The sequence below is a fragment of the Anastrepha ludens genome, chromosome 2, assembly GCF_028408465.1.
Source record: "Anastrepha ludens isolate Willacy chromosome 2, idAnaLude1.1, whole genome shotgun sequence".
Taxonomy (NCBI): Eukaryota; Metazoa; Arthropoda; class Insecta; order Diptera; family Tephritidae; genus Anastrepha; species Anastrepha ludens.
In genome coordinates, this window is record NC_071498.1 from 127,985,194 (window position 1) to 128,009,516 (window position 24,323).

General features: G+C 35.9%; 2 protein-coding genes across 3 annotated transcripts in view; one reads left to right on the plus strand and one right to left on the minus strand.

Annotated features, from left to right (window-relative positions):
- LOC128855317 (transcription factor IIIB 90 kDa subunit) overlaps positions 1-24,323 on the plus strand; it is a 94,949-nt gene that overhangs the window by 14,015 nt on the left and 56,611 nt on the right. The gene's annotated exons all lie outside the window — the stretch shown is intronic.
- Positions 1-24,323, minus strand: part of LOC128855316 (BTB/POZ domain-containing protein 6-B) — a 45,618-nt gene that overhangs the window by 8,174 nt on the left and 13,121 nt on the right. For both annotated transcript variants that reach the window (XM_054090120.1, XM_054090119.1), the window contains exon 2: positions 6,554-7,120. In XM_054090120.1, coding sequence (XP_053946095.1) covers positions 6,554-6,941 — 388 coding nt within the window. In that variant the 5' untranslated portion in view covers positions 6,942-7,120. The remainder of the gene's footprint in view (positions 1-6,553; positions 7,121-24,323) is intronic.

Genomic DNA, 24,323 nt, shown 5'->3' on the forward strand with positions numbered 1-24,323 from the left:
CTCTAAAAGGAAAATCAGAAAATATTGTTATTTAAGATAGAAAAACCCTGTTGTTTTTTAACTTATATATGATATAATCAGCCAGTTATGCGGAAAGTAGTGCGATCCGATTCTTTCAGATAATCTCCACGTACACTTTTGGATAATACTTTGAAATCTGGGCCATTCCGGTGATGTATGCTGGACTATCGTGGGAATGAATATCACTGACTATCACTCCTAGGATATATTAAGAAATCACCAAAATAAGTTTTGTAGAACATAAATGTGTGGACTCATTCGAGGCACCTAATAAAAGGCGTAGTAGTGCAGCACTTATAAATTTTTGAAACCCTGTCGCAAATGCTAAGCTGATATTTTTTTGATCCTCGGCACTTATTTTGCATAGATAGGTAAAGGTGAATACCTAAGTAAAAATAATGTTGCTGTTGTTGTGGTAGCAGCAGAAATATTGCCCATACATTCACGTGGAATGCTGCTGGAGGGATAGCAGGAATGCTTGGCCGAATATAAATACGGCTGTTCCGGGCCATGGCCATTCCCCTCTGTCTTCAACTTTTCTTTTGGCATCAGATATGCCCATAGTTCTTATGACATCTTCTATGTTATCTCTCCATTTTTTATTCATTCAATGTTCTTGAAATCAATATTTATTACGCGCGCAACTAAGTTCCCGCTGTTTGTCAGGAGATGCCGCCAGCAGTATGTCTGAGAAGACCTTTTTTCTGCCGCCTTGTAGCCTTGTTTGGTTGATCATTCGCAGAATGTGACCGTACCATCGAATTTTTTGCGCTTTAATGTATCTGACAACATAAGTCTGTCTGTATCGAATGCGGTAGTTATCATAATCAAACCGTACTGGGCCATATATCACATGAGACACCCTCACTTTTCGTAGAGCGCAGGAAACGTCACGCATTCGCCTGGTCAGAATACAACTGTTGAGAAAATAACACAATAATTTGACAGCTCTGGCGCAAGAAATGCGACTTCATTACGTGCAAAAGAAAACTATAAAACAACAATTTTTTTATTTGCCCCAATTTTTCTGCACGTATCTGTGCGTACTTAGTTGGTTTCAATAATATATTCACTTCGCTTTGCTATTATGCAAGGTTTTGTTAAAAATATGCTTTATATTTATCAATACATTAATTTTACTGTTTGGCCGGTTTGTTCGCTATTTGTCTACGCTTTAAGTATTGACTCTTCTCATTGCCTTCTCCCATTTTCCATATTTGTCAAAGGTTTTCAGTGTTTTTTTTGCTTTTGTTGATAAATCAACAAATAACTAAAATTTTAGTGATTGTGGCCTTCAAAACGCTAACAAGGTCTCATGCGCCACACCCCGCGCTATTAAAAATTTAATTAGAGACAGAAGAGAGTAGGCGGTAAGCAAAAGCTTGACCATTTCCTCATCAACTCGTCAATCAAAGATAAAATACAGGTATCCCTCGTATAACGCGATAGTTACGTTCCAGAAGAATTGCGCGTTATGTAATTCCGCGTTATCTAAAACATAGTTTTCATATAAATTTGGGGGTTATGTTCCAATAGGATTTTTTTTAAATAAAATACATACAAAATAACAGATGCACATCTATTTCAACTCAATACTAAAGTTCAGACTTTATAATACAATTAAAAACACAAAACAAAAAATTTAAAATCAAACTAAAACAAATTAAAGGTTTATTAAAAACTTTATTGTTATTCTTCAAACTTCATATGGTAATTAATCTGTTTCACTGTCTTCAAAGATCTTTGCACGTGGGCGTTTTGGGGGAGCAATAGCTTCATCAGAAGATATTTCTTCAACATAGTTTTCGCTATTGGATAAGAAACTAGTTATGGGACCTTGTGGTTCTTCTACTGGTTTTATAATTGCAAAATCTGTTATCAGTTTTTGGTGGGTGGTTTTTTTAAGCTCCTTTTCAATTTCGTAATAAGGTGCTAGATTAATATCTATTCTATCTATCTAAGGCAAAAAAGGGTAATTCTCGGTTTACATTAAAAATACATTACATATTATAAATATGTGGTACGCAAATTAGTGTTACCAGATTTTATAATTATGTATTTTCCCCTTCGCATTATATAAGCCTAAATTTCGCGTACTGAAACCTAATTTTTCCAAATCGCGTTATATCGAAACCGCGTTGTATAAGACCGCGTTATACAAGGGATATCTGTAGTTCTCTTAGACTAACACTTAACTGTTTAAGCAAGAATTGACTATGAAAAATTTGTTTGTGTGTACTTGTGAGGCCAAAAGCAATTTACTTAGATGAAATGGAGGTAAAAGTACAAAAAAGGAAGTAAAATTCTTGGGTAGAACATTTGAAAAAAAATTAGTATGAGGTGTAAATCAATTGCGGATGTACGCTGAAATTACTGCACTGGATGTAGTCCGGGAGAATTGCTCGATGAAACAAACAGTCATTAACTAACACTAGCGAAGTTACTATGAGTATGCATGGCAGGAGCTATGCGCAGTGATTGAAATTGCGCCGCTAATTCCTAGTTTTCATTTTTGCTCTCACTACTACTCTGAACGTGAACAGATGAGTAGTGGAGCAGGTAGAGCAAAACGCGTAATCAACTGTTTTACTCCGCTTCAAGCTACGTTTCGGTATTGCTAGTAGTAGCTCAGGGTAATAGTAAAAAACAATGTTCACCACTCTCTGTAGTTGGAGAAGTTGCGGAAAACTTGGAATCAGCCGGAGTGCTACGTGCGAAATTATTCATGTTTACTCCAGCGACCGCTGCTACTCTCACTTCTGTTGCTCTACAGCTACTCCCATAGCTGCTATTTGAGCAGTGTTTGTTTTTATTTTGTGTGAAGCATTTTGAATGCGTTTTTACGGAGGTGCACTGAAAATATAATCGGCAAATTAGGCGTGGCGTGTGTACAGTTTACGGAGGTTTGTCGCCGCTGGTAATAGAAAAGTGCGCTCTCTTTAAGCGGGAACGCAACCAAGCAACAGTAACACAGCAACAGTCCTTACTGATACCCAGCCAGGCAGCAAACAAGGCTCTCAGCCCTTTCTAAGCTACTTCAAAACTGGTGCTAGAATGATTTCATGAGCTGAATATCTTAGGCCAAAACAATCAGGTACGTATCCTACGGATTTCAGAACATCTAGAAATTGCTGGGAACGAAATGGCAGATAATTACAGATAAATTACAGAGGAACGGGGCTGTGTTCCCACTTTGCAGCTTCCTTCTTTATTGCGGAAGTAAAAAACGAGAAGAAATCATATTAGGACAATCTATCGGATTTATCGCAATAAAAATCAATGATAGGTAGCTTTAAACTTACCCAATTTGCTTACCCAAAGATTGTATGGAATTAAAGGCGAATAATTTTAGAGCCATCACAGGAATTTGAACAGGGCATTGTAGATTGAATTATCATCTTACCAACCTGGAAATATATTCCAATGAAACTCACAGGTTCTGTAGGGAGGAGGATTAAACCGCTAAGCATTTGCCGGTTTCGTACCCAGCACTGATGCATAAGCGGGATAAACACCTGGGTAAACATATTTTACCAGAGAAGGATATAAAACTATATAAAATAGGATAAACACTAAAATTTATTGAGGAAGTGGAGTTCAGAGAACTACTCTGAATCCATGAAGGGTGCACACATCAATCGCAACGAGAAATACAGGATCGAATAAAATTATGTTGTAAAAAATAAATATATTCCATTCAATTAAATTAGCTTTAAATAAAACAGAAATTTTAAATAAAAAAAAAAACAAAAATAACAATTGATTCAAATTTGATCCAGTTCGTGGGCTGACGGAATTTCTACTTCATACATCAGTGTACACAATGAGCCAGCCATTGGCAATAAAGCTTATTTCACATTTGTGTATGAAATGAGTTCTATGTGTTAGTAGTTTGCTTCCATCAGTCCATAGCAAGGTTAATCTACATATTAACGGTGGTATCGGTAAATCAGCTGACTTATTTTTTTCTTTCGCCGTGTCCATGTGGCTGTCGGCCCAGAATGAAACAAGGCGAATCCATTTTTTGTGTTCTACTTTGCCAATACTTTCCTTGGCAATCAAACATACAGAACATTGTTGTTGGTCTAGTGCCACCACTTTTAATGAATACGTCTTGGCCCATAGGAAGTAAATGAGGTAAAAGTACCTAAGAATTTCATATGATATTTCAATCAAAATTTTGTAAAATAGTATATTATAAAAAAAATAAGTTTGAAATAAAGCAGCTCCTTTTTTGAGTTTTTTAGTCATAGTTATCTTCTTTTTTTTTTGGATTGCTTTTGCTTCAAAACTTTGTTCAAATGTTTTCTCTTCAAAGCTAGGGTTCGAATTTCTCATGAAATGGCTGATGCTTTGAACACAATCTTATGTTCGAACCCAGTTTTTAAGCGTTGAGAGACAGGACAGGGGAAATCCTTTCTTTAAGAGGTGCCTTTATGCCCTAGAACCAGTCGCTTTTATGGTGATAGCAGAGCTTACTATGTCTTCAGTGTCCCAGTAAAATTTTTTTAAGACCTTAATTTTCTTATTGGTTTCGGGTAAAGATCAACCTTAAATTGTTTTCTAGTTCTCTTAAGTCTTGGTTCTCTTTTAGAAGTTCATCTATAGAACTCAACATTTACGAAACAAGTGTATTAAAATGCATCTTTCTTAGTTACTCGGTTTGTGTTTCAGCCTGCTTTGTGAAGCCTCTATTTGAATGTGAACTTTAGACGTGATAAATGATTTGGGCTCATGGCCCGAGGAAAATTGTTTCACTATCAAACCCATATTGCAAGGAATTTTTTTTATCGCCAAATCTGAACTTATTGCACTTTGAGTCCTAAAGCGGAGGGGGTTTAACATACATCTTTTCTTAAAATTATTAAAAAGCTCTAAGGATTTTCATACACGTTCTATATGGGTATTGTCTTATAGCGAATGAAAGTCCATGAGGTATGTAATGCTAGGAGCGGTTAATACTAAGTTTTTAACACTATAAAAATGTGGCAATCTATATTTGTACTGCCTCTGGACTCTAAACGCCTTCGCTTCACGCCTGAAGCAGAAAAGTCGTTATGACTGAAGTAGTTCCCACAAGCGTGAGCTGTGGACAGACGTTATTCGTCGCGTGGCACACAAAACATCGCGGCAGCACACTTAGCGCTTTTGCACGAAAAACACGAATTTCGCGGTTTTCGTGGTTTGGCTACTTGACCCGTTGCTGACTCTATGCTTCACACTGTTTCGAAAGGCATTCGGGTTGTTGCCTACACAGATGCAAGTATGATAAATTACACGATTGGCGATCCGAAGGAAAATTGTGTGAGTAACTTTGGCTGCCACGTCATAGGGAATTCGGCAGCAGAATTGTGCTCGTTTTTTTTACACCAAGGATGATAGATTATCAGGTTCATTCATTATATTCATTCGTCGTTCACAATTTAACACGCGGCACTTCGTTTTCATTAGTTTGCTTTGTTTAAATGTCACAAATCAGAATACTACCAAGCCATTTACTGAATTTTCACAAGCACGTAATTTCTCTAATTGGCTGATATTGGCCACATCTTCTAAATTTTTTTTACCACACGCATTCACACACTCATCGAATCAGTTGTTGTTTAGACGCAACGATGTGACATGAGCAATGGCAGCGTTGATTTTTTCGTATATCCCTAACACAATGTGAGTTTTGTCGTAAAAAAACCACCGTCACATCCTCTGTTAAGTATGCAAATCAGCTGATTGCTTCAAATTCGCCGAGAGCCGGTTAACAGTCTAATGCTGTTTGGTTTATCTCGTCCAAGATATAATCCTATTCAGAATTTCATGACTTAATGGCACAAATCTAAAACTGTCGAAATAGGCGAAATCGTTGAATTGAATCACTTCATCATTTCTGTTACAAGCAACGGTTATGTGATTAATCCTCCGTTGGGCACCCGGGTCTGGCCAGACTTTTTCGACTTTGGACGTGAATTTAACATATTTCTATTTTAGCTAACGACTTGAGCTACCAGGTAACTTCCTCAAATTTAATTTTCTATCGATTTGTGGATATAACCTCTTAAAAATTATTCTCGATTAGTACGAAAAAAGGTGTCCAACGGAGGGTTAAATACCTAATAAGCTAACGCTAGGCTCACCAGTCCAATAGGTATAAAAAATAAATGAACTCTATTTTATCTTTTACACAAATGTCTTTTGAATTTAAATACCAAAATAGAGTGTTTTTGAATTGCATCGGAGGTTTGTTTGCTCAGTTTATTCACACAAACGTGATACATAGTAAAATTGAGTATTCCTTATATTCTTCTTTCTTGTTGTCATCTTCGTCAGCTGAACTTATCATACTAATTTTCCACTTTTATTGGCAGTTCATATCTGTCTGAATGCTACCAAAAAAGTTGTTGACCTCTACTGAAATTCATTACCAATTTCCAGGTAAAAATTTAAATACCTTGAATGTGGTTTCTATGCCTACACACACAAATCCATAAGTGGCTAAATCGAAAAATTATTAGTTTCATGTTAATTTCATTAAACTTACTATTTGAATTTGAAGAGGAGATACGGTTGTTGTTTGTGTTGTTATTAGTTCCACTATTTCCACTCGTCGCTGCTAACACTCTGGCTGCTGTTGGCAGTTCTTCACGATGGCTTGCCGGCTGTAGTACCTCCTGATTGCCATCACTGCTCGCATATTCCGGCTCATAGTTGTGCGTGTATGCGCTGCCCCAATGGCCATTGAAATCCTCCTCTTCGAGTGTTAGCAGATGGTCCAACACCTGAACGCCACGTTCAAGTGGGCCGTGGAATTTGTTAATTAATTCGGTGAGACGCAGGTTGAGACCGTTCACTTCCGGTTGGGACACTGCCCAATAGAATAGATGTCGACCCAAATAACTACTTAAATTATTAGCAAAGGCTTCGATCATCTTCTACATGCTGCACAGCAGCCAAACGCCGATGTCATTATAAAACTAAAATTCATAATTTTCTAATTTATATGTATGTATGTAGATGTATCACTTCTTAGCTTGGCAGTTGTTGTAATTTGTTGACTTTAGAAGTTAAGCGAGTATGCAAATTTCAGAATTTTATATTATTGTGCGATCTGAAAGAAAGAGAGGAGGTATCACTTTAGTGTTTCGCTAGGGCTTCATATGTGAGATTATCAACATTTTTGAGTTTAATAATGCAAAATAAATAAATTAGCTTTCGACGGCGTCTTTCATAATTCGCTCACGCATTAGTAGTTCGTTTATTTACGTAAAAATTAAAATTTTATTTAAGTAAAAATATTGAGCACGAATTGTCTCATGCAAGACGAATCCATTCAAGGTAGCATACGAACAACAACATTTTTAAAACTAGAACTGTCAAGATAAAGACAATAAAAGAATTGAATGAATGACAAATATATAAAACTAGCTATACCCGGCGCGCGTTGCTACGCCAACAACTAAAATTTTAAGAAAAATAACTTTAAAGAAAAATCAGTACACAAATATTCAATTCTTTCTTAACAATTTTATTGATTTTGCTTATTTCGAAAAAATTGTGACATTACAAATTTTAGTTTCAATTCGATGTTTATTGACGTGCTGTGGGCTACACAATATCTGGTGCGTAGACGTATAAATCAGAAGGTTTTCCGACACGTGAGCAAGCCACATAGAGCTGTCCATGTGAGAAGCATAGATTCTCCGAAATTAATCCCCACACTTGTCCTTGTGATTTGTTAATAGTCATTGCGAAAGCGAGTCGCACCGGGAACTGTAAACGTTTGAATTTGAATGGCATATCGGTCGCGATCATTGGGATACGTGGCAACAGTACGTCTTCACCTTTGAATTTTCCTGTCAAAATTGTTGCCTCGATAACATTGTTCATCATTTTCTTGACTGAGAGTCTGGTTCCGTTTCAATGTCGTGGTGGATTTATGTTTCGAAGAAAAATGATGGATACGCCAATTTTCAATGTAAGAACGTGCGGCGGCGTGCCTGGCAAATCAAGCGAATTCAAGAATTCAGTTGGATAGTGGACAATCTCGTATTGATTCTCCACAGTATCGATGGAATTATATGTGGTTGTTTCACTGGGTATTCCATGCTGAATGGTGAAGTTGATGGTACTGACATCGATGCGGAAGACTTGTTCTAACGAATGTCCCCAATTCGTCAGAATCATTGTGTGTTTCTCGTTTCAAATCACGATCGAAAAACAAAGAATGAATTCGCCTGTGCTGACAGTCACATGGACACAGCGAAAGGGGGGGAAAAAAACAAATCAGCTGATTTACCAACACCACATTCGTCTTGGTTTGGCGCGCAATCAGAATACAACAACGACTTTTCGTCATTTAGTTTTACTGACATTTATAAAACTAAGGGCGAGTTGAATAACAAGCAATCAAGGCGAATTGAGTATATATTATACAGTTACTTCATTTTTCGCGATTTTGATAAGTCTGACGTCAGCTCCCTTCGCAATACAAAGCAAACGAACAAAACAATCAAAAGTAGGAAAAATTACGTGTTTGTGAAAATTCATTGCATGACTTGGTTATATTCTGATTTGTGAGTTTTAAACTAATCAAACTAATGAAAACGAAATGCGGTGTGTAAAAGCATAAATTAATATGAATCCTCCAGATGCAATTTGTTGTTTGCGTTTTTATGCGAAAGACGCCGTGGCCAGAAAGTATGTGCGTGTGCGTATAATCTCTTAAGTTTCGTTGTTTGCCTTGCTTTCGCCCACTCTTCTTCCTCACAAACAAGTAACTGTCCTTCCTTTTGCTCGTTTATTCATGGGCTCTTACGACACGGCGAATTCGGAAGGTGCAATTGTGTATTCTATCATTCTTGATAAGCAATCAACTACTCTAATCACACCACCTTCTATAAACAAGCCTTGGTCGGTATTTCAGTTTCAATTACCCTACAATTTATGTACAAATCATTGTCTTGTCTAACTTTTAACGGGAGCTTAAAGCTAAACCAATAAATAAATAATTTTTTGCATAATAGAATAAAAAAAAACAAAAATCATCAAAAAATAATTTATAGCAAAGAGCACTTCGAAATTGATGGAAGGGCCAATGTAAGTCCAAAGAAACGGTTGGATCTCCAGTTGCAAAAGCAGTTCTAACAACTTCTTAATAGGATGAAATTATCACTTGCTTCAGAAAGGTTGAAAGAACTGGAAAAGCACGAACAACTATGAATTCTGATTACGAATCGGTAGTTTAAACAGAAAGATTTTCAACAGTAATTGAGTGAGCGAACAACATATTTGGGAATGCCCGTGTAAACATGCTATTAGGTTATAACGATAACTTTGTTATCATTAAAAGTGGTGACACTTAACTCAGAACAGCGTTTTGTACATTAGAATATCACGGCAGGTCAAAAAATGTTCACAGCTGAAATCACCTAATCCATTATTTTATGTAACATGAGACATCTTCTCGCCAAGCGTTAGTAAGTGGCGAATAGATGAAGCAACTAGTATAAATGAACATATCTCGGCAACGCTGGAATAGAGCTGCATAAAACTGTATTTGTTTGTAAAATAGTGAGTTATACCAGTTGAATGAGGTATAATCATTCATACTGGCTAGCGGCGAATCTTGCGCGATAACTTTTTTGTTGCTTTCGTATGCAAATTTTTAGTGAAGCTAGTTGAGTAGAAATAGCGAGCAGAAAAGTAGCGAATAGAAGAAGTTTATGGTTAAATTTCATAAAAAATCGTATCAAAAAGTCTGAAAAATGTCGTACTAATATAATTTAGATATTTCCCAATAAACAAGCATTATCATGTCTAAGATATATATTAAAAAAAATGTTTATTGTAAATTTTCTAAGTCAAAGAAACCCAGCCAATAAGCTCAAGTGAAAATACCAAGCACTCGCACTATCACACAATTGACTGCCACAAATTTACACCCAGGTGCCAGGCAAAAAAATAGAAAGAAGAAACGTGTTTTTTACTTAAAAAGTTTCATACAATGGCTACATCAAATAACCGACATGCCGTAGGAGTTAGAAGCATACGATGGGGGTTTGAATGGAACGGCTTTTCGTCATTTCATTTTGTGCTGACATCCTAATGTGCACTCTTTCACCGATTGACAAATCAGCTGGTCTACTCATATCGCCTTCGAGAATGATAGAATATAATATTGCATTTTCCGAATTCGCTGCAACGTCATGACCCGAAAATGTAATAACCAAAGGAGGGAAAATTACTAGTTTGTGAAAAGGAAGAGTAGGCCAAATCAATAGAAACTCCCAAACTCTACAGAAACAAAGCTCCACCCCTGATTCTGTCAATTCACTGAGCATCAATAGTAGTGGTGTCCCGATATGCGCAATCTTCTGCTTCTCTCGGCCAGCTATAATGTGAACTTTCACTTCTGACAAACACAAATAAATTGAGCCCGATATACAAATAAATTACTCATTGTTACGGATGTACTACATCTTGCTAGAAGCCGCAAAAGTTTATTATATATTTTTTTACTTTATTTCTTATATTACTTTATTCTATATAATATAAGTTTTGGGGGGGAAATCCATTGTTTCTGCGCAAAATGTTTGCGTAAATGGTTTAAGACTGTTTTATGGCCACTCTTTAACTTCTGGGCGATGCTTCAACTACTAACAAGCCGGTCAACTTAGATTATTTCTGTGATTTTATCGGCATTATCGGCATTTTATTTAACATGAAAAATGTCTGAACGCAGTCGACGAAGCCAAAACTGCACGTAATCAGCTGTTCAGTATCGGCACCTAAACATCATTCACAATTTCAGCGGCCTGGCTTGCATCTTCGAATTTTCGCCCTTATCAAAGAAAAACCGTAAAATCTACGAAATTTTCTCTTTGTTGACTTCCATTGTTAACACCCCGTAACTTACAACTGAATGGAACAAACAAAAAACAGCAAAAGAATTTAATTTTTTGGTGTGAAATGCCACCTTGACAACGATTAATCTTTAAATTGTTTGGACGATAATTTACACGATATCGTATGGTCTCTGAGTGGCTTCGGCCAGCCAGTATAACCTCACCTTACGAAATATCGATCACTACAGCCATTTACCGAGAAAATAATGGATTTCTTTTTGCCTAAACTAATATTTCATTTCGTTTTGTTTAATTTTATCATATTTTGTTTTATTATTTTGTACTTAGTTGAAACATATTTGTTTTATTTTAAGGGGAAACCCATGTATCGTCGGGAAAAAAGGCCTATTTTCAGAATTTTTTTTCTATGTAAAAAATTATGTATTTAATTCAAACTTTCTTCTGTCGTATAGATACATATTTAAAGAATAATTTCTGAAAGTTTAAAAAAAAAAATTAAAACTCATCCATTGTGACGTCATTTCCGGTGACCCCTCGAAAAAAAGGTGCGTCTGCGTTGTCAGCATAACTCCTGACAGGCTCATAAAAAATGAAAAAAAACAAAAATAAGTGCTTTAGTTAAGACCATAAACTCGTGCTTGAACGAAGGAAAGAAAAAAAAGTAAAAATTGGAATTTTGGCAGACATTTTTGCAAAAAAATGAAAATTTCGGTAAAATTTGCTTGACATTTTTTTTTTTTTAAATAGTTGTAATAGGCAATGGCAAACCTCCGAGTGTATTTCTGCCATGAAAAAGCTCCTCATAAAAATATTTGCCGTTCGGAGTCGGCTTGAAACTGTAGGTCCCTCCATTTGTGGAATAACATCAAGACGCACACCACAAATAGGAGGAGGAGCTCGGCCAAACACCTAACAGAAGTGTACGCGCCAATTATTTATTTATTTTTTTTTTTAATTGAAAAAAAAACAAAATCTTTCGTTCAAGCACGAGTAAATTGTATTTCGAACACCTGTGTAAAATTTCATCAAGATCGGTTGAGTAGTTTTCAAGAACATTTGGCAACCGACTTTAAAAACACGGTTCCGAGAAAAACGCGTTTAAAGTTTTGAGTAACAATAAAAGTGGCTTGGAGCGCACACATTCCAAAGGCTGTATCTCCGAAACTGTAAATCGGATCGACTTTAAAATTTAACATAATATTCTTGAGATGTTGTAGAATTTAATAAGTCAAAACAAAAGTCGATTTTTTCAACCCACGAAACCCATGTAATCCCTTAACTTATGCAGTTTTATTTATTTCTTTACTCATTTTTGTTTTTCTATTTACTTTTTTTTATTTATTAATTTTTTTCTGTTTCCTTATTTTTTTCTTATTTCTATTTTTTTTTATTTCTTTACTCATTTTTGTTTTTCTATTTACTTTTTTTTTATTTATTCATTTTTTCTGTTTTCTTACTTTTTTCTTACTTCTATTTTTTTATTTATTTATTTTTTTTTTAATTCATTTTGGTTTTGTGTTTTTATTTAATTTTTTTTTGTGTTTTTATTTATTTTTTTAATTTTTGTTTTATTTTTTTTATATTTTTTTATTTTTTTCAATTTTTTACCTATTTTTTCATTTATTTATTATTCCTTTGTTTTTTTGTTATTATTGTACCTTATTTCCATTGATATTCCGTTTATATCACTTCTCATATACGAGTACATACCTACATGTCTCAAAAAATTCACTTGCACTCTTTCTTGTTTGTATGCATGCATATGTGATGACTACATGGATCGCTATTTCTTGACCGAAGCATCACGTTTCCTCAAATCCGTTTTTGGTGACTTTCACCTGAATTAAATTTTTCACGCTGCAGGAAGTTGCATGATCACCTGTGATGTTGTATTCGTTGCTACTGTAAATACATTACCACTACTATTGTACTATATATTGTTTCTTGTTTGTACTTGTTGTTGTGTTGTTGGCCATACTCATTACATTCATTACATGCCATTTGTTTTGATTGGCATTGCATTACCTTCTATATACTTCGCCTTTTCCGTCTTCGTCAGACTTTCCGTAATTTTCAAGTGTAACATTTTATTCGTCTTTTGGACAGTTTGTTTACGTAATAGGTATCATAAATATAACAACAACAAAAAATAATTATTTTCTTTAGCAAATATTTGAGGTCTTGTGGCTATGTTTGGATTAAATAATTTCCGCTGTAACTGATGCCGCTTCCTAACAATGCATACCACGCTGGACTGGGTTAATGTGTTGGTGCATATACAAATGTATGCTCAAGTTTACTATTAAAAACAAAAAAACGTAATATATTAAAATAAATAATTTTAATTGAAACACCGACTAGAATCCTTCTACGTAGTGATAAATAAACGGATTGCTAATTCCGGCAGACTTGTTCATATTGGTTAACATGACTAAGCCAGTAGATGCGATAGCGTTGCTGTATTTTGTTATATTATTATTTGTTGTTATTTGCTGCGATGAGCGGCCACCGTACCCGAAGATTTTAGTCCGTAACTATCATTTGGGAGGGCCCGGGTTCGGAAGCCTGCCCACACTGGGCACCCACCAAATCATATAAAAAAATGTTTCTAATAGAGATTGCCGCTCGGTAAGCTATGCAAATCGCCAAATATAATTCTGCCATGAAAAAGCTCCTCATAAAAAAAAAACCATCTGCACTTAGGAGACAGCATGAAACTGTTTGCTACTCAATTTGTTGATCAGCGTTAAGAAGCATATGTCCTTTTGGGCAGAATGTGAAATATTTATTCCATAATTAATTGGGATTTGATGGCTGCACTAAGATATCTTAATTGAAAACCCATTTACTCTTTCATATACCTATTCTAATTGTACTTGGGACCTAAGACAGGAAGTATGAATGGAAAAACGGGAAGAAAAGATTGTTGTTACAAGGCTTACTCTTGTCACAATTCATCCTGGGATCTGGGAAATCTCTTGAGGGATATGCAAGCACGTCTAGTTATTCTAGCAAATGCCGTCATCAGCTCAAACAGTGATCACATTTCCTTCCTTTTCAGCTTGATAAGGAATTCCAATACTGCTCTGTTCGACTGTTTTGAATAATAACTAAGTGCATTTTACAGCTCCAAAGCCTACATCAACGGTTTCCGCGTTTTTTTTTTTTTTGTACAATTCTCCCGTTCATGAAGAGAAACAAATTTAGATGGTGAGGTCAATATGAGATCGTTAATCGGCTCTCAGCGGATTTGAAGAAATTTGATTGGCTGGCGTAACCAAGATAGCGGTTTGTTTACAAAAAAACTGAGCTTCTGTTGGTGATATACGAAAAAATCAACGCAGTATGCACTAATGTTGCTTCGTTGTCATCTGAACAACGACTGATTGGGCGAGTGTGTGAATACATGTGAAATGAGCAGGCAGAATTCTGCTACCGAGTGCCCGGGGACGTGGCAGCCGAAGTTCGTCAACCAAAGTCAAATTTGGTATTCTATCATCAAGTGCCCCCCGAGCCACCTAAAAGTTCCGGCAAAACCTGGACCTATAACTGACATTTGCCTCATTGTTAGCTGCTTACTTTAAACACCTCACTAGCCTGGTGTTACTTGTAAGTGCAAGCTTGTTCCTCTTTGCGTCAGAATTTTATTTCAACCTACATACTGGGACAAATTTTGAGGGAGTTCGAACGTTTTCGAAACGTTTGTAGCAGCCTAGTTTTCTTTGCAGAAATTTAGCTGGTATCCACGCCATCTTTTCCGGGTTGATTTAGTTATATGTACAATAAAACTGAAATAAAGGGTAGGCCATGGACTGGTTTCTTTTGAAAAAATACCATAAAAACATGCCGCTCAATATTTTTGAACGATTTTCACTCTATTACAGAAAGTAAACCTTCCAATTTCGCAGCACATTCCCGATAGTTTCGGCATCTATTTCAATATTAGTACAAATAATATTGGGCTTAAGCACCTGCATCGTTTGTCGAGCTAACGACACCATAGAAAAAAGGTTAACTTTATTAAATCGTAACTTCTTGGAACCCCGCTGACATCACCAAAACTACTAATGATATGATCATCGAACCTAGTATGCAAAATATTGATTGCTGGAGACTTGTCCGACAAATCTAACTCTTCAATACGCTGGCTAGCTTATCGCCTCATTGCTCTCCGCTCATTGTAGTGTTCTTACCGTCTATATTTTCGATGGAAAATTCAGTAATATTGACGGTGCTCACAACCTCCATCAAATAGTCCTACGCTTATTATGTATATTACATAACTGCCAGTGGATTTTACGAGCTTGAATTATGGCGATTTCTCACTTGTTCATGTAGCTGTCGAGATTAAATTTCGTCTAATTCGAATATGTTATTTTTCAATCAAAATCTCCGCCATTTCTAGCTCCTTTAAAACCTGTAGGGTAAGAGCGATACCTAAGCTGATGGTCATGTGTACTCAATTTCTGAGTTATTTGAAACTTATAACTGGCTATGCACTGGCCTTTATGCAGTTTTTTCTGTCGGCTAGTGCGACTAATGCTGAATCGTTGAGATTTGTGACAAATTGATGTTATCGAGTTCATACGCACACTGTTGGCACTAGCCGCAATATTCTCGGTTGAGCTGACCGAACGAACTTGAAGTAGTATTGATAGTAGTAGTCTAATTTTTAACTCATCGCGGAAGCGGTGGTTAAACGAGGTTGAGGACGATTTAAGAAGCATAGGAGTGGACAACTATCGTAGTCTGACTATGGACCGCAATGTTACATATGAAGACGAATTGTGGAGGACGCTAAGACTCTCAACGAGCTGTAGTGCAATGAATATTTATGATGATTATTGTGAAAGCTCCCCATTATGCCACACTTGGTTTGAAGTTTCTGCATATAACAATTGTAAAACTGTAACCATATGACTTGATAGACCTGACTTGATATTGAACTTTCTTCTGTATTCACGTATACAATGCAGTGTTGTTGCTTTTTCCCGGCTGAAATTTTTTTTGTATAACTCGCAATAGAACATTACTAAGTTTTGTTTATTTCGAAACATTACGAAGCGTAAAGCGATTCATTTTGCACCGTGGAGATTTTATGTTCAGTTGTTATCACAAACATCACCAGCTGTTGGCGCACCCTTTACTTTCATAACCTACCATAATTTTCTAATGTGCTTGCAGCTATATTTTGCATAATTTTTGATTGATTTGATTGATTGGGTATTTAATAGCCATAAATGTTTAAAATTTAATATAATATCTTAATTGAGTGTAAAAAAAAATGTACAGCAGCAGTCTTCTGCTTTCGCAATTTGCTATTGCAGTTGATTATTGCGCGCACTCAAACACCCATTCCCATTGTTTTGAAATTTATGGTGTGTGGCCTGCAAGCGAACTGAGCTCGAAACTTAACTGCATTTTATTTGAATGCAGCAGAGTTATTTTTAATTTGCCCTAAAAAGTTCGAACGAGCTATGCGGATATTTTATTTCATTTTTATATGCATCTGATCTGAATATGTGAGTAGCTTTGTATATGTATTCATTTTTTTTTTTTTTTTGTTTCTTCGCCTTTTGAACGTCGTTTAAAGGTTTTCATATGTTTCATTTTACATCATCATCACCATCGTCGTCGTCGTCGTCGTCATCTTCATCTCCAGCTCGGTCTGCAGCAGCAATAAAAACGACAGCACCTGAGCTACTATAATCAGCCACGAACTCCCCTATGTATGTATATATGTAATACTCTATTGTTGATATACAAAAACAAAAAAGGTTTTATTGTTTATCGCCGCTGTGGTGTCGCTGTTGGCTGCTTACCAGCGGAGCTCTTTGCTGTCCGTCTTCTTGGCCATGGAATTGGTGCGACTCGTGGCGCGCCGATGCTGGCGCATATTATGCAACACCTTTCAGCTTTTTCTCGCATATATTTTGGTTTTGCATTGGTTATGCGCTACTTAGAGTGCAGTGCAAAAACAATAGCTGTAAATTGTGGCAGCAATGTGTGAATTAAAATAAATGTAGAAATATACATACACACATACATATCACATAGACATATATGAAAGGTGAATTTGAATGTATTAACAAAAACGTCATCACATTTCAGCGCCCAAAGCTATCATTATTCTTCGTCATCACGGCTATAGCGGTAGCCGCAGTATGGCGTCAGCGCACGCAAAGGCAACGGCAGCAAAAGCAACCTTTTGTTTTTATTGTCGGTTTGGCGTGCTTTTTTTTTTTTTTTTGAAGTATAAATTTTCACTCCCTTTTTCTGCTTGCCATTTCGTATCTTAAGTTGTACAAATAGGTACATGTGATTTTTTTTGTAATTTTTTTTATCGAATTAAAATGCTACACGCGTTTGAATTCTTGCGCACCGCCGCTTCACCCATTTGGCCACAACTGCTGGCCTGCCAACCGGCCCGATATGTGTTTGAAATACATAAAATGCATATGCGGAGACTTGGTGGTGGCGGTGGGTAGTGAAACGGCAGTAGTCGGTAGCAGTAGTCCAGAAGATGAAATTGGTATGCCAACTTTGTTTCCGGCAATGTCTCGAGCAATGATGTTGGTTGATTTTTTTTAATTTTTTGTTCATGTAAGTGTGTATGTATGTATGTATTGCGTTGTGAATTATTTTTGCTTTTAATTCATTTAAATCGTGCTAACTCATACGCGCCCTGGTGCGCATGCGCAATCGTAGTGAATTGTTATTATACAATTTGTTGTTTTTTTAGTAAGCATTTAAAGATGTACGAATATAAATTTTTGCCGCTCTACCGACGTACTCATTAACCGATTTGTTTTTTCGTTTGCTATTTATTACCCGAATCAATTGTATAATCAGCATGTAGATATGTAAATAAAATTAATTACTTATGCATATACTCACTGAAAATTTCGTTGTTTACCTAGTTAACGTCTACAAATTCTATTACAAAGTGATTACCACTGTATGTCACACTGTCGCCAACACAGTAATTGTGCCAACCACCCAACTCGATATAATAAGCACAAGGAATTGAAATAAAAAAAGAAACCAAATAAAAAATTTAAATAAAAAATAAAAACAAATTAGAAATTAAAATAAAAAACAAAAAAAAAACCCAATAAAAACAAACGCACACAGCTAAAGCAAACTGATTATTTCATACGTTTTTGATCGTTATTTAATATTATTTAAAGCCGCAACCGCTCACAATACATACACCAACACACTCGGACTCATACTTCACTCCCGCTAACCAACGAACGACTCCCGCAAGCAAGTTCGTGTAATAGAGTGAGGTGAGCGCAAATTGTTTTTTTTTATGTTTCATTTTTATTTTTTTTACCGCACTTGTCCGCCAGTAGTTGGCCACGAAAATTTGTCAACAAATTTACACCTTTTCTTTTCACACGTTTTCAATTTGTCTTCCATTTTATTATCATTGTTTGATAATTATTGTATATTTACTTACTTTCTTTGCATTTTATTGTATTTAATTTCTATAATTATCCAACTTGCAGTATTTCCAACAAAACAAAACCAAACATCGCGCCTCTCACTCTCTCGCTCTCTTTCCCTACGCACTTCATTATCGCCTGCATGTGTCGCCCTGCATTGCTTCCTCTTATTCTGTTTTTTATTTTTATTTAAAATGCTGACCAAAACACCATTTCGACACTTGTCAACTTTTGTGTTACTCAATTGATTGTTGATTGATGTTTTTGCTGTTCGCAGCGTATTTTTTGCGGTCGTTGATTTTATGCTATTGTTCTTGTTGTTGCTTTTTCTTTGAACGCATATGCCCTAAATACCCTCGGCTAGGCAATCGGGGCATTAACGTTGTTGTGCTGGCGTTATTTGCTTGCAGCTCAACAGCTAATGTTGCGAATGCAGCGTTGCACTGTTGTGAGTTTAAAGGGTTTGACTTAACACCTCTTTTTATGAGTGTAACTAATTTCAGTATCATTCTATATTCATACGTGTTGTTTTTTTTTTTTTTTTGAAAAATACTTTTCAACAGTGACTTAGTCTCTCTGTATGGCAATGTTAGAAATATAAGAAAATATTTGGTAGCGATTTATGTAGGTAAAATTATTTTGTTTGGGTATTTTGGGTTTCATTTTATAATTCCCGTGTCACATGATTTCGCATTTAACCCATTCGATCCCATTGTACTCGCTTGAGTACAGAAAAAGCATCTTTTTCGAAACGACGTCAAAAGCCAACGCTTACAAATTTTTAAATGTACTCGCCACTTTATAACACAGAGCAATGTCGAAAAGGAATACACATGTTTCTCCTTCTTTTTTTTGAGTCCCGTTATCCGTTATTCACTTGTCTTTGCGTGCACCTTTGCTATTTTTCTTCTTTTCATGGTTTAGTTTGCAATAAGCTCTCTGTTTGACAAAATCTAAGTTATCACGGAAAAAGGTCAGTGTTGTAATATTCATAATACATATAATTTGTAGACTTTATACCAAAAAAACGAAAAAAGTTGTGGAAAAGTGCATTTCGGTAGGTTTAAATTCTAGTGTACTCGCATGGGTACAGTGGGAACATTCATATATATTTTGTGTGCATATTTCATGTAGATTTGGTAATGGATGTAAAAAAGTTTTACGGAAAGAGGTTTCATAACCTTTCTGCGGCCACCGACTATATTGAATCAAGCGACCGTAGTCACTTCGACTTCACTATTATACCGCCAAATACCCACTGTGACACAGACGAGGAGGACATTGAAGAGGATAATATATTGCGTGATGATATTCCAACCTTGGAATCGTATTTTTCGATTCTTCTTTACGTCATATGACCTTCTTAGAATTTTGAAAGAACAAGGATTTAAGGCTACTGGGACTGTTCGTGAACGGCGGACCAAAAAATGTCCTCTGAAAACGAACAAAGAACTACAAAACAAGCAACGGTCTCCCCGTTTGATTTTATGTAAGTTTATCATAATGATTTATTTGAATAGTTGTTTTGTATCAAATTTTGTAGGTTTTCTGACTCAGGAATACTTTTTGTGACGTGGAATGACAATAGCGTTGTGACAGTGGGAACAAACTTTGATAGAATTGAACCTTTACATACCGTCAAACGATGGTCAAGACAAGAGAGGCGCAAGGTGAATGCCCATCAGCCGAAGTTGATAGCGGAATACAACTCAGGAATGGGAGGAGTTGACCTCCACGACCAAGCTTTGAATACTTACAATATAAAGTTTAGAGGAAAGAAATGGTGGTGGCCTCTTTTCTCCACAATGATAAGCTCGTGCGTAGTAAACGCATGGAAGCTTTATAAAATGGCAAGTAAGAGTCAATGCGACTTGTTGCAATACCAACGTGAAATTGTGCGAAATTATTTACGCAATTATAATATCCGGGACATATCTTCAAAACAATCGACAACGGCATCAATAGCTGGTTCCTCATATAACCATTTTCCCAAAAGGATATCGAATCAGCTGAGGTGCAGGGAGTGCCACCAAAGAATTCGATGGATTTGCGAGTTATGCAATGTAGCCCTTTGCGTGGAGAGAGAATGTTTCAAAAACTTCCATACTGTTAACCGAACTAATAACCAAGGAAGTCTTTGAAAGTGTCTTTTTATTTAATACTCCATATTTTCATATACAGACAATGTATATACATATTATCCCATTGTACTCGATTGGGTACAGCCCAAAAAATGCATTTCTTTGATTTTTTTTCGTGTTTTTTTTTTTTAAGGAGCTTAATTACACTATTTCAATAAACGTTTTATAAACGCATTTAAAAAAAAAATTGTTTTATATAAGGTTGGGATTTAATGGGTTAAATCAACAACAAATAAACAGAACAGCTAAAAAATTGTTTCCACTCTTGATTAATATCTTTTGTGCCTAGGTTGGCAACGTGATGCTGTCAGCCATCTGAGAGCCGTGTAGCGGTCGCCGCATTCTGTATTTCTCAATAGCAATGCTTGACCGTATGGCTTTAGTTAGTCACTAATATGTGCCCATTGGCCGAAGTGTAAACATTATAATTTTGTTAATGTGTGCGTAACAAAAGAGCAGCATTTGCGTTAAGTATTGGCTTTCTTTTTCGATTCAAAGAAAAGATGCAGCTGAAAGTAGTCGAATGAATACGAGAAGAAGAGGTGTTTAATATTAATATTTAATATGGCGTCTATGTTTGCGAGAAGTCTCTAACGAGAATTCTGAGGCTAATTATAGTTCCTACTGTTAGGATGAGACCCCTGTTGCAATGAAACCTTTTTAGAATTGAGCAAACCTACTATCAGATTAAGTTCTCTCTTAAAGGAAGTACTTTGTTTGCATAATTAAAATGGAAATTTTATGGTTGTGAGTTAGGTTTTGCAGGTATGGGCTATCCCTTAAATTTTAGTATAACAAAATGAAAGTTTCAAGTGATTACTTTTGATTTTTCGTATTTTGTTTTTATTGTTGACTGTACAAGGCCTTTTCTTTCATATAAAAAAATCGAGCATGGATTTTGTATGGAAGCGGTATTTTGTAGTCACTTGAATACTAAAATTCAATGAGCTCTAAAACTGCATACCCAGAAAAATTCTAAAAATTTTTATTGAAAAGTTGAAGGTTGAAAAGTTCCTTAACAGTTTTGTGTTGGGTGGCACCACCACTTGTGTGTTACAGCGATTCAAAGTACAGGTAAAAAGTGAAAACTTGATGCTTCATTTGGGACTTCTACGACCAAAGTCGACCAAAGAAAAAAGTCGAAGTAGGCGACTAAAAATGTTTGTGGACCCAATACAGTGTCGAATAATAATAATAATAGCAAAGTGGTGGGTTATGTTCTCGTAATAAGAACGTGAAAGGATAAAACAAAATAAATAAAAATTTGGCGCGTACACTTCTGTTACGTGTTTGGCCGAGGATGGAGGTGGGATAGAGGAAGTGAAGATAAGCCAGAAAACTGGATATTTGTATAAGTCCGGTCTCACGAAAAAGTCAGATGTTGTCAGTACCACACGAATAACTTGTCAACAAAAAGTTCCTATTAAAATGGTACTTCCGTAGGAAAACAAGAAGCAAGCGAGCGACCCGAAGCGGAATTGGCATGTTGTGTTCTAAAAGTTCCCTAAAAAATATTTGCTTTTGCAAGACATCTGCCAGTATGGCATGAAAAGCTAGAAGTTCATTACCATGGACATTATAAATCAAGAAATTTATCTGAAGGAGTGTTTGCAAAGACGTTTGCTCCCATTCATAAAACAGTTCGGATCTGGCCTAATTTAGCATCGTGTCATTATAGTGCTCTTGCCATATGCTGGTATGCAAACTACGGGCTAAATATTGTTCAAAAGGACCACAACCCGCCCCACTGTCCACAATTGGAACCCATTGAAGAATATTGGGCAATTGTTAAAAGAATATTACTAAAAATTAAAAATAAGCGGCAGTTTAAAATGAATTGGCAGAGAGCAGCCGATACCGTAACAAAAACTTATGCCCCTCGCTTAATGAGCGAAGTCAAATCTACATTGCGCAATTTTATTTATAAAGACAAGAACTCATATGAGTTTTTTGTTTAGCATGGCCAACGTGGATTCCGAGCCCGGTAAAAGATCAAAATGAAGAAAAAGTTTTTTATAATAACAGTCGCCCCTCAGCTGGCGGCAAACCCCCGCCATGAAAAAAAGCTCCTCATAAGAAACAAAGCAAAAACAAACAAAAAAAATATCTGCCGTTCGGAGTCGGTTTGAAACTGTAGGTCCCTGCATTTGTGGAACAACATCAAGACTCGCACCACAACTAGGAGGAGGAGCTCGGCCAAACACCCAAGAAGGGTGTACGTGCCAAATATATATATATATATATAAAAAAGTGCGTGTAGCGTAGTGCACATAACAGAAGTGAAACTTTCAAGGCAGACAAAGAAAGAGGGAGAGACCCGAGAAAGAATGAGAGATAGAGAGAGAAAGAATTATATATGTCTAAATAAATTCACAACATTTGTAGAGAATATAAATAGACAAAATTTACAGAAAACCCAGAAGGGTCGACCGGTGTAGGTAAACGCCGGACACAAACCGTGGCAACAACGCGCACTAGCGAAGTAGTCACCAAAAAAAAACGCCAAAAAAATTGGGATCAAAAAACGCCCAAACAGTAGGCACCAAGGAAATATAACGCCAAAAAGTAGGCACCAAAAATATATTTCCTCCAAGTTTGCACCAACAAACAAGCGCCAAAAAGTAGGCAGTGTTATTTCTCACTAGAAATTAGCAACCACAAGGAAAAACTCAGGAAAAATAGCCTAAAGTGTATCTAAGATATATATATGGTATAGCTCTCTCTCCTTTTCCTCTACGTTATATCTTTTTTCTCGCTCGCGGAACGAAAATGTCCAAAACGTTGCTTGGCCTTGAAATTTTACTCTCCATTCTCGCTCGTCCATCGACGCCTAAGAAGGTTCACTTCAATAATATATATATATCTATAATACATATATTATTTTTCGTGTCCATTCCTTAAATAGTTGTGCGCGACTTATTGACAACCTTTTATTCGTTATATAGCGAAAATTTACGAAACTCAAAAAAAAAGTATCAAGAATCAACGCGATTTTGGAGCCACTTCAGACCAACATTTTATTCTATTAATGGGCTATAAAACTGCGTTCTCGAAATTTTTCTAAAAATTAGGATTAAATAGTAAGACATTTTGAAGGGCATTTGTTTAATTTTTTTTAAGTTTGATACTTTGATTTCTTTGACTTTTGGAAGCGAATGCTCTATAATTCCATAGAAAAAAAAATTTAGTTAAAAAAAATAGATATATGTCAAAACTTGTCTATAAGTCCCGGCGGTTTAGTGGATAGTGCCAGAATGGTACTTCAACTGCTTCACCTACCTACCCGGTGCTATAGTTGCATGCTGCGTTACATGTTAACTATTATCATTATTATTATTTAAAAGTATTTTTTTTAGTTAATTATTTTTATTTATTATTTTTAGTTGAAATTCTAAACCATAATTCTTATTCTCAGCCTGTGGCATTAAATTACACAGGTCTGCAAAAAAATGGGTTCGGAATGTTCTAGGAAAGTGTAGGGTCATTTTCGAAGTAATTTTTTGCGTAGAATCCGAATCCGGGGTTTAAATTGCTCTATCACGTCAGGACTTTGATATATCCTAACCTAAAAGTGCAAAAAACGCTGTTTTTGCCCATTTTTGAGGTTATGTAGCTACGCAGATTTTGCTCTTCATAAAAAAGTAAACATAGTATTTTAAAGTATAAGTTTTCCTCTTTTAAATGCCGTTGAGTTTGCTTAAATATCTTTATTTCTCACTGAGATATCGCATTTTAAAGTTTCCAAAACAAAACGTTGTTGACCTGTGTTATTATTGCCCAAAAATACGTACAAAAAATAATATTTTTTTATCTAAAAATAAGTAGATAAGTGCATATATCTTTACGCATTTTTA